The sequence below is a fragment of the Podarcis tiliguerta genome, assembly GCF_965153285.1.
Source record: "Podarcis tiliguerta genome assembly, chromosome: 8".
Lineage (NCBI taxonomy): Eukaryota > Metazoa > Chordata > Lepidosauria > Squamata > Lacertidae > Podarcis > Podarcis tiliguerta.
The window spans coordinates 8,152,516-8,166,303 of record NC_139541.1 but is presented as its reverse complement, the minus strand read 5'-3'; the positions used below and the strand labels follow the sequence as shown (position 1 = coordinate 8,166,303).

Below are 13,788 nucleotides of genomic sequence, written 5' to 3'. Positions count from 1 at the left end.
GAGTGTTTTGTATTTTAAAAATGGGATATCAGAGTTTTTAGGGGGCTAACCAGGCTGGGATAGCTGGGATAGCAGGCTTGTTGGTTTTTGAATGTCTGATGTAGATCCCCCCCCCCAATTTCGTTTTTCTGTGTGGGACAATGACAATAAAGATTATCGTATCATTCAAACATACTCCCAGCGCCACCCCCAGTTACAGAGTTGGTGATGAGGGGGCATTTTTTAAAGGACACAAGTATTGTCCCACCCGGAGCTGGCAAAAGCAAGTCCCATCTAGTCCAGCCCCTCTCTCTGTCCTCGCAGTGGCCAGCCAGATGCCCCAAAGGGTATAATAGAATCATAAGAGTTGTAGAGCTGGAAGGGAACCCAAGGGTCATCTAGTCCAGCCCCATAAGCAGGACCTGAGCAGAGCAGCAGCAGCAGCACTCTTCCCTCTGTAGTGCCCACTAACTGACTTCCAAGGGTATCCTGTCTCCAACAGTGGAGAGCATAGCCATTGCGACTTGCAGCCATGAATTTGTCTAATCCTCTTTCAAAGTCCTCCATGTCGGTGACCATCACTGCTTCCTGTGGGAGGGAGTTCCATAGGTTAACTATGCACTGTGCAAATGATGTGCGTTTCGTATGTTGTTTCACTAATGCCCCTTTTCCCCAAACCAATGCACTGCCATTGTTTGGCTGGGGAATTATATCATGAAGTTCAGAGAAGTGCAGAGAATCAGTTTCTCGCTGAAACACAAATAAAACCGAATCTCTCGCCACCATCCCACCTAATTTTGACGCTTACAGAGGAGAAAGGAAAGCGCGGAGGCACAGCGAGGCCCTGCCCACACAGCCCCACTCCCTTGGCTCTGTCTTTTGGTCACGCAAGAGTGTGACACGTACTTTGGGGAAGTGGAATGCAGGCACGTACTGCGCACATGAGCTCCTGCAACTCAAATCAGATGCTGGCCCTCGAATCTGGCTCAGACAACACCCTTGTGGTGTAGGAGGGCTGGATCCCAGCACAGGCAAACTGCTCTTCCCTCGCAGCCCTTTTCCTTGCTCCTGAGTTGCTGCCAGGCCAGTTCCTTCCAGCTCAGGTCTGCCTGGATCCCTGAAGGGCACTTTCTGCAAGGTCCCAAATCACCTGCAGATGGTTAGAGGTCAGAGAGAGGGGTGTGGTGGGGAGGGAGGGAGACAGGTGTGTTCTCCGGCTAGCGCAGGTGCAGAGAGACAAGATCCCGGAGAGGACACACCAGGACTTTGCCACCAGGGAGGCAGGGTAAGTCTTTTGCATGCTCTAGGGTTGTAGCTTGTTAACTCAGGCAGCCACCTGTGACTTGTGCACTTACCTGGGATTCAGCTCATTAAACATAGCAGGTCTTACTCTTGTGTAATTCAGCCTAGGACAGAGCTCTTGGTTGCTCCTGTAGCTGAAACGACAAGGGTTGCTCAGGGTGTTTTGTTGGGGTTAATTCTTTCCAGTTTGGTGGTTTTCAAGAAGAAACAGCAGCCGTTGCCATGAATTCCTACTTGAGGCTGAAAGAGGAGAAGGAGATGTAAATTGCTAGCATTTTCTCTTAGAAATAAACCCTGTGGGAGGTGGGGGGGCCTTTGACTTTCTGAATTTTTGAGTAATTTGGCAGCCCAACCCTTTCCCAAGCAGGAAGGTCCGCTTTGCAGGGTTTACTCTGAGCTTAAGTGTGCACAGGATTGCAGCCTCAGGAACTTCAGAATATTTCATGTTTACACTTAAAATTATGCAGGGGGGCTACCTGGATCGGCCTGTTTTATGTTAGAACGAAGTTGTGGCCCGTAACTCCAGGTGCTAGTGGAGTACTCAGAACTCGGTTGTGCAGAGAAAAGGCACTCTGTGCATGCCTACAGGCACCCTTTCCCTCCTGCTTCGCACATTCCATGGCAATGTGGGGCTGAGTTTACCCAGGTCTAGGCTTGAATGAGCCGGAAGAGGGCCAAGGATGGATTTAGGGGAAGGGCCCAGAGTTGCTTGCTCAGTGAATTCAGCAGCACAGAGCCCCACAGAGTTGCACCAACTTGCCCACAGGACAGTGGCGTAGCGTGGGGGGTGCAGGGGGGGTCGGCCGCACCGGGCGCAACATCTGGGGGGGGCGCTCGCACTCGCAGCTCTCTGCCCCTACCTGGCTCACTCACTCTCTCTCACTGCAGTGCTGGCTGTGCGAATCTGATCTGAGCCGCTGGGTCGCCGCCCACTGTGGAGGGGAGGGTGCCAGGCGTGCGGTGCGGTGCGGAGAGAGAGCGAGGGACTATCTGGGGGAGGGACAGTGCAGCGGGGGGGGGGAAATTACTTGCCTTGCCCCGGGTGCTGACAACCCACGCTACGCCACTGCCACAGGATCGCAACTCCCACAGAGTTGGGAGGAATGGTGCAGCAAATTTGGTCTCCAGCCTTTCCTCCCTGCCCCACCATGTAGTCACCCGCTGGGAACCTCCCCCATTTTCAACAGGGGGTGCTTGCCAGCCCTATCAGCAGATGGATGCAGAAGGTCAACAGAAGAGGAAGGATGGAAGAGAGGAGCAGGAAGAGCGGATTCTGATGCTGGAGCAGAGTTGGAAACCTTGGCCAAAAACACGGAGGAAGATCAGAGGTAAGGGAAAAGGAATCTAGGGATCTAGAAGAGTCAGAGGATCCCCTGGGTGGTTATCCAGAGACAGGTGCCCTGTGCAGCATCCATGCTGGTCCTCAAAACCTTCAGCTGCTGGTGGAAATGCAGGAAGAATCAAGGCAGATAAGAGAAAGTCCTTTTTCACACAGTGACCACCACCAACCCAGATCGCTTGAAAAGAGGATTAGAGAACTTCATGGAGGAGACGGCAATAATAATAATAATAATAATACTAATAAGAATAATGGAACTCCGCTCACTCTGGGGAGCTTCCAACAAATTATAAAAACCAACAAATTATAAAAACCTTCCCTATACAGGGCTGCCTTCAGGTGCCTTCTAAAAGTCAAAAAGTTGTTTATTTCCTTGACATCTGGTGGGAGGGCGTTCCACAGGGCAGGTGCCACCACCAAAAAGGCCCTCTGCCTGGCTCCCTGTAACTTGGCTTCTCGTAGTGAGGGAACTGCCAGAAGGCCCTCGGTGCTGGATCTCAGTGTCCAGGCTGGATGATGGGGGTGGAGACGCTCCTTCAGGTATACTGGGCCGAGGCCATTTAGGGCTTTAAAGGTCAGCACCACCACCACTTTGAATTGTGCTCGGAAAGTCCTGGGAGCTGACGTACTGTCGATCTTTTCAGACTGGTGTTCTATGGCAGCACTTAGAACCCCCTGCATATTGACATCAGGCAGACCCCTTCGCTAAAACATTTTTGTTTAAGGAAGCCTGCACAGATGTTTTTTAGAAAGCCAACGCCTTAATCTGTTTGCAGTCCACTGCTATTTTAACTTTCTGAACGTTTTGAATTATCATAGTTATTTTCCCTACTGGTCATTTTATTGCTTTATTCCTTTTCTGCAAAACTGCTTTGAGGTTGCTGTTGCTGTTTTTTTAACAGCCAAGGGTTATAAAAATATATATGTATATTATAAACTATAAGTGTTTTTGAGCAAGTGCGAGAGAGAAATCAAGGCAGAAGAACCACCTGCCTGCCTTTGAGAGAGAAGGGCATGATCCGAATTTGCAAGCGAGGCAATGTGCCTAAAACGCTGTCATGGAAAATGCACGATCTGCTTTCATGTAGGCAGGGCTTGTTGGTCCCTAAACAACAGTCCCATCTGATGGAGGCGGAGCTCTGTCGGTCTCGAAAACTGGCGCTGCGCCCCAGCCAAGAGGAACCCCGTGAGCGCGCCAGAGATGTTTTGCAGCAAGAACCAGACCTTTCCCTGCCCCTACCCGGACGTGGCCGCCTGGAGGGGGGGGGGGAGAGAAGGAGGTGGGAATGGGATTCCAACGCGGTGACCCAGAGAGGGATTTAGCTATGGACCCACACGCTCCCTGGCCGGTCATTCCTGCGTCTGGCCAGTTTCAAAATACACCCGGCGGGGAATGGGGAGGAGACTTTGTCCCGGACTTTGTGTTTTTCCTGCGTCTCTTCCCCCCCCCCCGCCTCCCCCCCAAGCACAAGTGGGACAAGACTGAGAGCCGAGCTGGTTCCATTTGGTGCCAAATTGATCAGAAAGGAATCTGAGATCTCAGGACGCAATAGATTTAACCTTCCTGCGGGGCACAACTTTGATAACTTCCAGTGCGCACTGGTGAAAGGGGGTGGGAAGAGGTTTTTTGTGTGTTCTTTTCTGTTGTCGCTGTCCCATCTCAAAGCCCTAGCCCCAAGTGTGTCATGATATGATCCAATGTTTATAAATATAGGCCTAGTGAGCATGAGCGTAGCATGGGCGCAGCTACCCCCTCCAAAAAAATCAATGAAAACCTATATAAATCTGAGGTCCCCCCCCCGCATCAAAAATCCTGGCTGCCCATGCTAGTGAGGAGTCATAGAATTGTAGCGTTGGAAGGGACCCCAGGGTCATCTAGTCCAACCCCCTGCGATGTAACAGACTCGTCTCCCTCCGTGGGTGGGTGTCAGCTTCTCCCTATTTAAGCCAATTTGAATCAGAACCTTGTGGCAGGGAGTCAGTTACATTTCACAACAGTGCAGACAAGTCCTTTTGATTTGCCTGCCTGGAATCTCTGCTGAATCGGGTGACCCTGAATTTTGGTCTTATCCACTTTCTCCTCTTCCTTTGAGGTTTATAAGCAGAGGTTGGATGGCCATCTGTCAGGATGCTTTAGCTGAGATTCCTGCATCCCAGGGGATTGGACTAGATGACCCTGGGGTCCCTTCCAACCCTACAATTCTATGACTCCTCACTAGCATGGGCATTGTTGTTGTTTAGTCATTTAATCGTGTCCACCTCTTTGTGACCCTCTGGACCAGAGCACGCCAGGCACTCCTGTCTTCCACTGCCTCCTGCAGTTTGGTCAAACTCATGCTGGCAGCTTCAAGAACACTGTCCAACCATCTCATCCTCTGTCATCCCCTTCTCCTTGTGCCCTCCATCTTTCCCAACATCAGGGTCTTTTCCAGGGAGTCTTTTCTTCTCATGAGGTGGCCAAAGTATTGGAGCCTCAGCTTCAGGATCTGTCCTTCCAGTGAGCACTCAGGGCTGATTTCCTTCAGAATGGAGAGGTTTGATCTTCTTGCAGTCCATGGGACTCTCAAGACTCTCCTCCAGCACCATAATTCAAAAGCATCCATTCTTCGGTGATCAGCCTTCTTTATGGTCCAGCTCTCACTTCCATACATCACTACTGGGAAAACCATAGCTTTAACTATACGGACCGTTGTTGGCAAGGTGATTTCTCTGCTTTTTAAGATGCTGTCTAGGTTTGTCATTGCTTTTCTCCCAAGAAGCAGGCGTCTTTTAATTTGCATATAAGAATGTCAGCATTTTGGGGGTGTGGTGGTGGATTCCAATGTGTGCCAAATGAAAGGTCTGTAGATGCCCCCCCAAAAAAAACCTCCACTAGGCGTCTCTTCTTATGGGTGCCAACGTACCTAACTCACCCTGGTCCTCTGCTGCCCCCTGCAGGCTGCCTGGAGTTCGTCAAGCGACAACTTTTCCGCGTGGGGGACGACTGGTACTTCCTCTTCGCCCTGGGGGTCATCATGGCCCTGGTCAGCTTCGCCATGGACTTCACCGTCTCCAGGATGGCCAACGGTAACAGACACCCCCAGACCGCTCTCAGTCAGCCTTAGGCTCCTAATCTCTGAAAGGCAGCAGGAGGAACCAGGAGAAGCGGAGAGCTAAATTATTATTCATCAGATTTATTTAATTGGATTCTTGCATTGCAGCAGCTTGCTCTAGATCAGTGTTTCCCAAATTTGGGTCTCCAGCTGTTTTTGGACTACAACTCCCATCATCCCTAGCTAGCAAGGCCAGTGGCCAGGAATGATGGGAATTGTAGTCTGAAAAAAACAGCTGGAGACCCAAGTTTGGGAAACACTGGGCTAAATGATGATGATGATGATGATGATGATTTTATTATTTATATCCCACCCATCTGGCTGGGTTGCCCCTTTTAAATTAATAGACTTTGCCAACGTTGGTCCATTGTTTTCAATGGGTTCATTGTGAGTGTAAACCTTAGTAAAACCACAGAATTGCAGAGATGAAGGGACCCAGGGGTCATCTAGTCTAGCCCGCCTGCCGCAATGCTAAAGAATCCCCGACTTAGTTGGGTACTTAGTTGAATATTCTCCCATCAGAGCCCCTACAGGAAGGATCGTAGCCTCCTCGCCTGTATCCCCTTTAGTGGGCTCATTCATTTTTAAAAGACTTCTGTTCTGCCTTTGGGCCCAATTAGCAGCAATTATTGACTTGCAATGCCATTTATAAGAATGACATTGTGGACGTCGAAGCCCTTAGAACAAAGCCGCCCTCAGAAGCTATTCACAAAACTAACCTTCTTGCACAGCTTTTAAAAGGACTGGGCGAAATGCGAAGGCAGAGGAAGACAGTTCACTGCTGGACTCCAACTCCCAGAAGCCTCAGCAGCCCGGATGACCGATGGTCAGGGGAATGATGGGAGTTGGAGTCCGGCAACATCCAGAGTGCCGCATATGATTTCCATCTGCCCATTCATAGAATCACAGAATTGGAAGGGAGCCTGAGAGTCATTTAGACAGGTGTTTCCCAATTTGGGGTCTCTAGCTGGGTTGTGGGTGTTGGTTTTTTTGGACTACAACTTCCATCTTCCCCAGATAGCAAGACCAGTGGTCAGGGATGATGGGAACTGTAGTCCAAAAAAACCCCAAAAGAAGGCAGAGTAGTGATGCGGGTAGCCAGGGGCAGTAAATGGCCTGTGTGGTCCTCCAGCCATTGCTGAGGCAGCCCAGCCAGTGACTAGGGATGAGGGGAGTTGGAATCCAACTACGTTTGGAGGGCCATGGGTTCCTCCATCTTTGCGTTAAGCTGCCCAGTGTTGTAAATAAAAAATATGCCCTTTTCCCTTATGGAGTATCCAAGAGCCCATATAGAGTCCTTACATAGATTCCCTATTGGTAGGAGAAGATAACAGAGGCCAACCAGAGAATATTGAGAAGCAAAGCAGCTAGTAAGCTTGATCTTTATTGATCTGTTGCAACAGGGTACTCCCCTCACTCGCAGGAAAAGAGGAGGACCCACAAAAATGCTGTGCAAGAGCTTATAAAGACTTTTGAAATTCCCATCCTGTAGATCAAGACCACCCCCCCAAAAACATCATGCATACATTACAGAAGGGGTGTAACCTAAGACCACCCCTCAGATACATCCCACCTACATCACAGAAATTTAAATGTTGTTTTTCTCCTGTCACAGTTTATCTCCTGTCTGGCAAGTTACTTGATTGGATTGCCTGGGGAGCCTGGCCATTCTTTTGTAGTGGTAAAATACTTATTTCCTGGGCCAGGTCACAGGCTCACACCTTATTCATTGAGACAGGATTTGTGAGGAAAGAGACAATGGGGAGGCTTTTCCAGTTTAACCTTGCAGAGAAAGGATTTGGTCAGTTTAGGAATCAAAATGGTTCCAGGTTGGTCTTCCTGTGTTGATCTATGTATGTGCAGTTATGAACATTACCATATATCTAAGACCATAAAATTCCTATCACACCAGTTTGAACCAGCTGCTAGGTGATGCGTCCAGAAGGACATGTCGATTTTCCTTTCTGTTTCTTTAGCCCACATGTGGCTTTACCAAGAGATTGGGGACTACCCGGTGCTGAAGTACCTTTCCTGGACCATGTACCCCGTCGCGCTGTCAGCTTTCTCGACTGGCTTCGCACAGAGCATCACACCACACTCTGCAGGTGAGCCTTTGGGTGGGCGAGTGGGAGCAGGGGTTGGCCACTGGCGGCCAAGGTGCGGAGCCTGCCCCAGCCCCAAACCGCCAACAGCTCAACAGCCTAGCTGCCTGCCTGATTCCCTGGCAACTTAACAGCAGAGGGAACGTAAGGAGAAGGAACATTAGCTACTCCTGCTCACCCCTTCTGTCTTAACTGTCATATTTGCACCTCCTTTTCCTTCCAAAAAGGGACGTGGGTGGCGCTGTGGGTTAAACCACAGAGCCTAGGACTTGCCGATCAGAAGGTCGACGGTTCGAATCCCCGTGACGGGGTGAGCTCCCGTTGCTCAGTCCCAGCTCCTGCCAACCTAGCAGTTCGAAAGCACGTCAAAGTTCAAGTAGATAAATAGGTACCACTCCAGCAGGAAGGTAAACGGCGTTTCCGTGCGCTGCTCTGGTTCGCCAGAAGCGGCTTAGTCCTGCTGGCCACATGACCCGGAAGCTGTACGCCGGCTCCCTCGGCCAGTAAAGCGAGATGAGCGCCGCAACCCCAGAGTTGGCGACGACTGGACCTAATGGTCAGGGGTCCCTTTACCTTTACCTTCTTTCCAAAAGGAAGCCTGATGCAGCTAGGAAGGAGTGTAAACACAATTCATTTGTAGAGGACTGGGGTGCAGGAAGCCACTGAGTTTGTACTCTGGGGAAAGGTCAGGGCTCAAGTGGTAGAGCCTTGCCATTCAGAAGCCCCCAGACTCAACCCCTGGAACAGGGCCAGGTTAAGAGCTTTAGAGACCCTAAGCACTTAATAGATTTTGGTGTCCCTGCACAGTGCTTTTTCAGGGGGGACGCAGGGGTACGCATACCCCGAAACATTTTGTGAATCTTACAGGAGAACAAACTAAAAATGTTAAAAATTTTAGTTTCTTCTCTAGCGTGGTGAATCGTCAGTTCCGTTGCTACCCCTATAAAATGGTGGCTTTCTTGAGTCAAAATGAGAGTACCCTTTAAAAAATGTTTTAGAAAAAAAGCACTGCCCCTGCATATACCTAATTCAAAATATAAATAATAAACAGCAAAATAAAATTCCATTTTTAGAAATGAAACAAAACCTACAGTAAGATGGAAAATGCTGCTTGTTTTTGCATACTTCCACTTTATTTGTGTTTGGAAAAATTTCTTCTGCTTTTTTTGATTGCAAAATCTTTGATCAGATTCTCAAAACATCTTACGTAACACATTTGCTACTATACTTAGTAAGCATCCAGGATGCCTTGTTTGTATAGTTGTTCTGTTGGGATTTGTAATATACTTTAGCTGAGGAAATGAATGCTCAGCTGAGCAATTTGTGGCCATTAATGTTAAAAATCCGGCAGTGGAAAATTTCCTGCGGTCCCCCTTTCCCTCGATGCCCGAAGCACGTGCTTGTTTTGCTTAATGGTTAATCCAGCCCTGCCCTGGCAGCATCGTCGAATAGGGCTGGGAGAGGCTCCCTGCTTGAAACCCAGAGAGCTTCTGCCAGTCAGTGTAGACAATATGGAGCTCAATAGGCCAAGGGTCCCCAGTTCCTGCATCTTACAGGAAGGGTCTTCACTCAGCTCGCAAGGAATGCCGCTTATAAGAACAACATTCTGCTTTGCATGCCAAAGGTCCCTGGGTTCAATGCCCAGCAACTCCAAGTTGCCCTGGAGAGCTGCTGCCAGTCAGTGTAGACAGAACTGAGCTAGATGGACTAATTGGCTAACTCAGCAAAGGCCTTAAAGGTGAGTTCCCATGAGGCAAGACACGGAGATAACAGCAAGAACCTTTACTGAACCACATAACTGGGAAACAGAGGCAAAGTAACTGCTTATATACATTCCTGAGAGCCTGGGCCACTCCCACTGCCAACGTGATTGGCTGTCTAAACTTCCAAACTGCGAATCACGACTCAGGGTTCAAGGGCCAATGGCAGAGGCCCAAATCCTGAAATGTTCTGTGATTGGACAACGTGTATTGAATCAGAACACAGGAGCTCAGAATCCTCAGTCCAGACTCAAGCTCAGGCAGACACAGGCCACTGAATACATAACAGGCCTCCTGTGAGGTGGGCCAGGGAGAAGGCTGTTGGGTGGGGCCAATGCAGAAAGAAAAGAGGCAGATCCTCCTCAGGTGGCCACCAGGAACATCTTCCTAGCCTGGCTGGAGGTCCCCCAAACAACCTGGAACCTCCTCCCTGTGTGCTCCTTCCAGGTTCCGGCATTCCTGAGCTCAAGATCATCTTGACGGGCGTCATCCTGGAAGAATACCTGGCCATCGAGAACTTTAGCGCCAAAGTCGTGGGCCTGACCTGCACCCTGGCATGTGGAAGCACCATCTTCCTTGGGAAAGTCGTAAGTGACCCGTTGGCTGGTCAAAGAGAAGCAACTCATGGCCTCTAGGCTGCAGAGCTCTTCTTCACCGTTTACACCAGACATCCCTAACCTGTGGCCCTCCAGGTGTTTTGGCCTACAACTCCCATGATCCCTAGCTAACAGGACCAGTGGTCAGGGGTGATGGGAATTGTAGTCCAAAACATCTGGAGGGCCGAAGGTTGGGCATGCCTGGTTTACACCCTGTGGCTGTTTGCAAAGAGGCTCACACCCCCAGCAGCTTTAGAGCAAGGTAGGGACCCGGGTGGCGCTGTGGGTAAAAGCCTCAGCGCCTAGGACTTGCCGATCGAAAGGTCGGCGGTTCGAATCCCCGCGGCAGGGTGCGCTCCCGTCGCTCGGTCCCAGCGCCTGCCAACCTAGCAGTTCAAAAGCACCTCCGGGTGCAAGTAGATAAATAGGGACCGCTTTATAGCGGGAAGGTAAACGGCGTTCCGTGTGCTGCGCTGGCTCGCCAGATGCAGCTTGTCACGCTGGCCTCGTGACCCGGAAGTGTCTGCGGACAGCGCTGGCTCCCGGCCTATAGAGTGAGATGAGCGCACAACCCTAGAGTCTGGCAAGACTGGCCCATACGGGCAGGGGTACCTTTACCTTTACTAGCTTGGGTCTAGGAGAGGAGGCGAGTTGGAGCCCTGCAACTTTTGCCTCCAAGTCCACTCAAGAAACTTGGGTCAGTGGACCATGCCACCCTCTGCAGGAGATACACCGGATTCCTACAGAATCATAAAATTGTAAAGTAGGAAGGGATTGCAATAATAATAATAATAATAATAATAATAATAATAATAATAATAATTTATTTATATCCCACCCATCTGGTTGGGTTTCCCTAGCCACTCTGGGTGGCTTCCAAAATAATAATAATAATAATAATAATAATAATAATAATAATAATAATGTGATAAAACATCAAACATTAAAAACTTCTCTATACAGGGCTGCCTTCAGATGTCTTCTAAAAGTCAGCTAGTTGTTTATTTTCTTGACATCTGAAGGTAGGGCGTTCCACAGGGTGGGTGTCACTACCAAGAAGGCCCTCTGCCTGGCTCCCTGTAGCTTCACTTCTCGCAGTGAGGGAACTGCCAGAAGGCCCTCAGAGCTGGACCTCAGTGTCCGGGCTGAATGATGGGGGTGGAGATGTTCCTTCAGGTATACTGGACCGAGGCCGTTTAGGGCTTTAAAGGTTAACACTGACACTTTGAATTGTGCTTGGAAACTTTCTGGGAGCCAATGTAGGTCTTTCAGGACCGGTGTTATACGGTCTCGGCAGCCGCTCCCACTCACCAGTCTAGCTGCCGCATTCTGGATTAGTTGTAGTTTTTGGGACCCCCGCAAAGGTAGCCCCACATAGAGCGCATTGCAATAGTCCAAGCGGGAGATAACCAGAGCATGCACCACTCTGGTGAGGCAGTCTGTGGGCAGGTAGGGTCTCAGCCTGCATACCAGATGGTGGTTCATAATCTCCTGCAATGTAGGAATCGCAGCCCAAGCATCCCTATATAATTGTAGAATCCCTTCCTCTACTAATCTGCCCTCCTCTTGTCTTCCCCCAGGGGCCTTTCGTTCACCTATCCAGCATGATCGCTGCCTACTTAGGGAAGATTCGGACCAGTGTCTCTGGGGAATATGAGGTAAGGAGCAAGGGGACAGCCACCCCCCACCCCCCACCAAGGCTAAGGGGTGGAGTGGGCCTGCCCAAGCATTCCTTCACTAGATTGATAAATGTAGATTCATTGCCCCTCTTGACACCTTCCTACAGTCACAACCAGGGTGGCTGAAGAGGTGATTTCTGCCCCCACAAAATAACCACCCCACCGCATTTTCAGTGGGTGCTTTTGAGGCAGGGGAGACAGAGGAGAAATTCGAGTCCATTCACGTTAGAGGTGAGTCCAGAACAATACGCATGTTAGGAGCTCGTCCTACAGTCAAGTAGGACCCTAGTAAAGACACATGCCCAACTGGCATGTTGTCTCCCTCCTGATATTTCGTTCGGGATCTTCAAGAGCTTTCTTCAGCCCGAACATCACAGCGACCGATGCCAATTGACACCGGCACACTTAGGGATCCGCAGAGTCTTCGCAACTTGCGTGACAGGCCTCAGCAACTCAGCATTTTGGCTAATCTACTTTATTTACATATAAACACACACGGAGCACTGCAACATGGCTCCCTCTCTCTCTAGCAACAGACAGCAAAGAGAAAAAGAACAAAGGACAATAATCCCACTTCACGGAACACAGTAACACAAGCATCCTGTCACTTCCCACTCTGTGGAGTCAAAACATATACCGTCATGTGATAGACAACAATCCCATGACTGCAATCATGGAGCAGGAATGCTAACAACGCAAACCTAAATTGCAGCCATCCTCTGAAATTTGGACCTTTCTAAATTTTGCAAGGCAGAGTCAGGTGTACAGAAATGCATAGAACCAGGGCAAAGTGTACATAAAGAGCATGCATTAGGGAAAAGCAACATACACAAATGTGTTATATTAAGAGAAATGGCTTTGCAAAAATAAAATAAAAAAATGTGTACATTAGGCAAAATCACACACACACACACACACACACACACACACAAAGATGAGCCTATCAGGAACTAGGAACAACATTCGCACTAGAATGTTGCAGATCTCATTTATTTTATTTTTCAAAAATCATTAACTAATGTTGAAATGAGAACTGGATTTAAGAGGTTGAGAAATGATAAACGGAGAGGAACCGGAAGGAACGGATTGTCTCCCCCAATCTTTGCTCAGTTTAATAATCCGAGCACAGAGCTGCAAAGGGGTCAAACTGGAGTGACTCCTGCTGGCTTGGAAGGCAAATGCAGCACTCAGCACCCATTCTGGAGCCCTGGGGGGATTCATGCTCAGCGATGCAAGAGGCACTTAGCAAACGGATCTCTCTTCCTCCTAGAATAAGAGCAAACAGAACGAGATGCTGGTGGCTGGAGCGGCTGTTGGAGTGGCCACTGTCTTCGGGGCTCCCATCAGCGGTAAGAGAAACAAGCACACAGACCAGCAAAGCTTTGCCCTACCCCGTGGGTCAGATTCAGTAAACCTAGCTGGCAAGTGGCTTGCAAAGTTTACAGAGCTTGGAGTTTGTTTGGTGAAAACGCTTTGTGTCGCGCTGTCAAGCAGCTCATGTCTAAAGCGGCAAACCGGTGGTCATTGGGGGAAGGGGGCTGTGTTGGCGAGGGGCCTGCAAAAACCACACCTCTCCACTCTGGTTTGAAATGGGTAAGAGACCCCCCACAGCTCTGGGCAGCGAGACAAGGTATACAGACTCCTCTGGGTGCCTCAGCTGAGGGATCCAGTCACGGCCGTGGAGGAAGTCAGTGGCAGAGCACAGGAGGCGACAAACAGCAAACTGTAATAAACAGAAATCTGCCCTTATTCCCTTATGGGGGACACAAGAGCCCTTATAGAGTCCTTTGTAGCTTCTCCATCGGAAACCAGAAAAAGGAAAACCGAGGTAGCTTTTGCAATTCCAGGACTATCCCTGGCAAATTGGAAAATGTTGTAAACAAAAATCTGCTCTTTTCCCTTATGGGGTATCCAAGAGCCCATATAGAGTCCCTATTGG

General features: G+C 49.5%; 1 protein-coding gene across 6 annotated transcripts in view; it reads left to right on the top strand.

The window, feature by feature from the left end:
• The window catches only part of CLCNKB (chloride voltage-gated channel Kb), a 49,394-nt gene that overhangs the window by 20,173 nt on the left and 15,433 nt on the right, over positions 1 to 13,788 (top strand). For all 6 annotated transcript variants that reach the window (XM_083453932.1, XM_083453931.1, XM_083453929.1 and 3 more), the window contains 6 exons: positions 2,469 to 2,609; positions 5,558 to 5,686; positions 7,689 to 7,817; positions 10,022 to 10,161; positions 11,751 to 11,828; positions 13,120 to 13,198. In XM_083453932.1, the coding sequence (XP_083310058.1) occupies positions 2,495 to 2,609; positions 5,558 to 5,686; positions 7,689 to 7,817; positions 10,022 to 10,161; positions 11,751 to 11,828; positions 13,120 to 13,198 (670 nt within the window). In that variant the 5' untranslated portion in view covers positions 2,469 to 2,494. The remainder of the gene's footprint in view (positions 1 to 2,468; positions 2,610 to 5,557; positions 5,687 to 7,688; positions 7,818 to 10,021; positions 10,162 to 11,750; positions 11,829 to 13,119; positions 13,199 to 13,788) is intronic.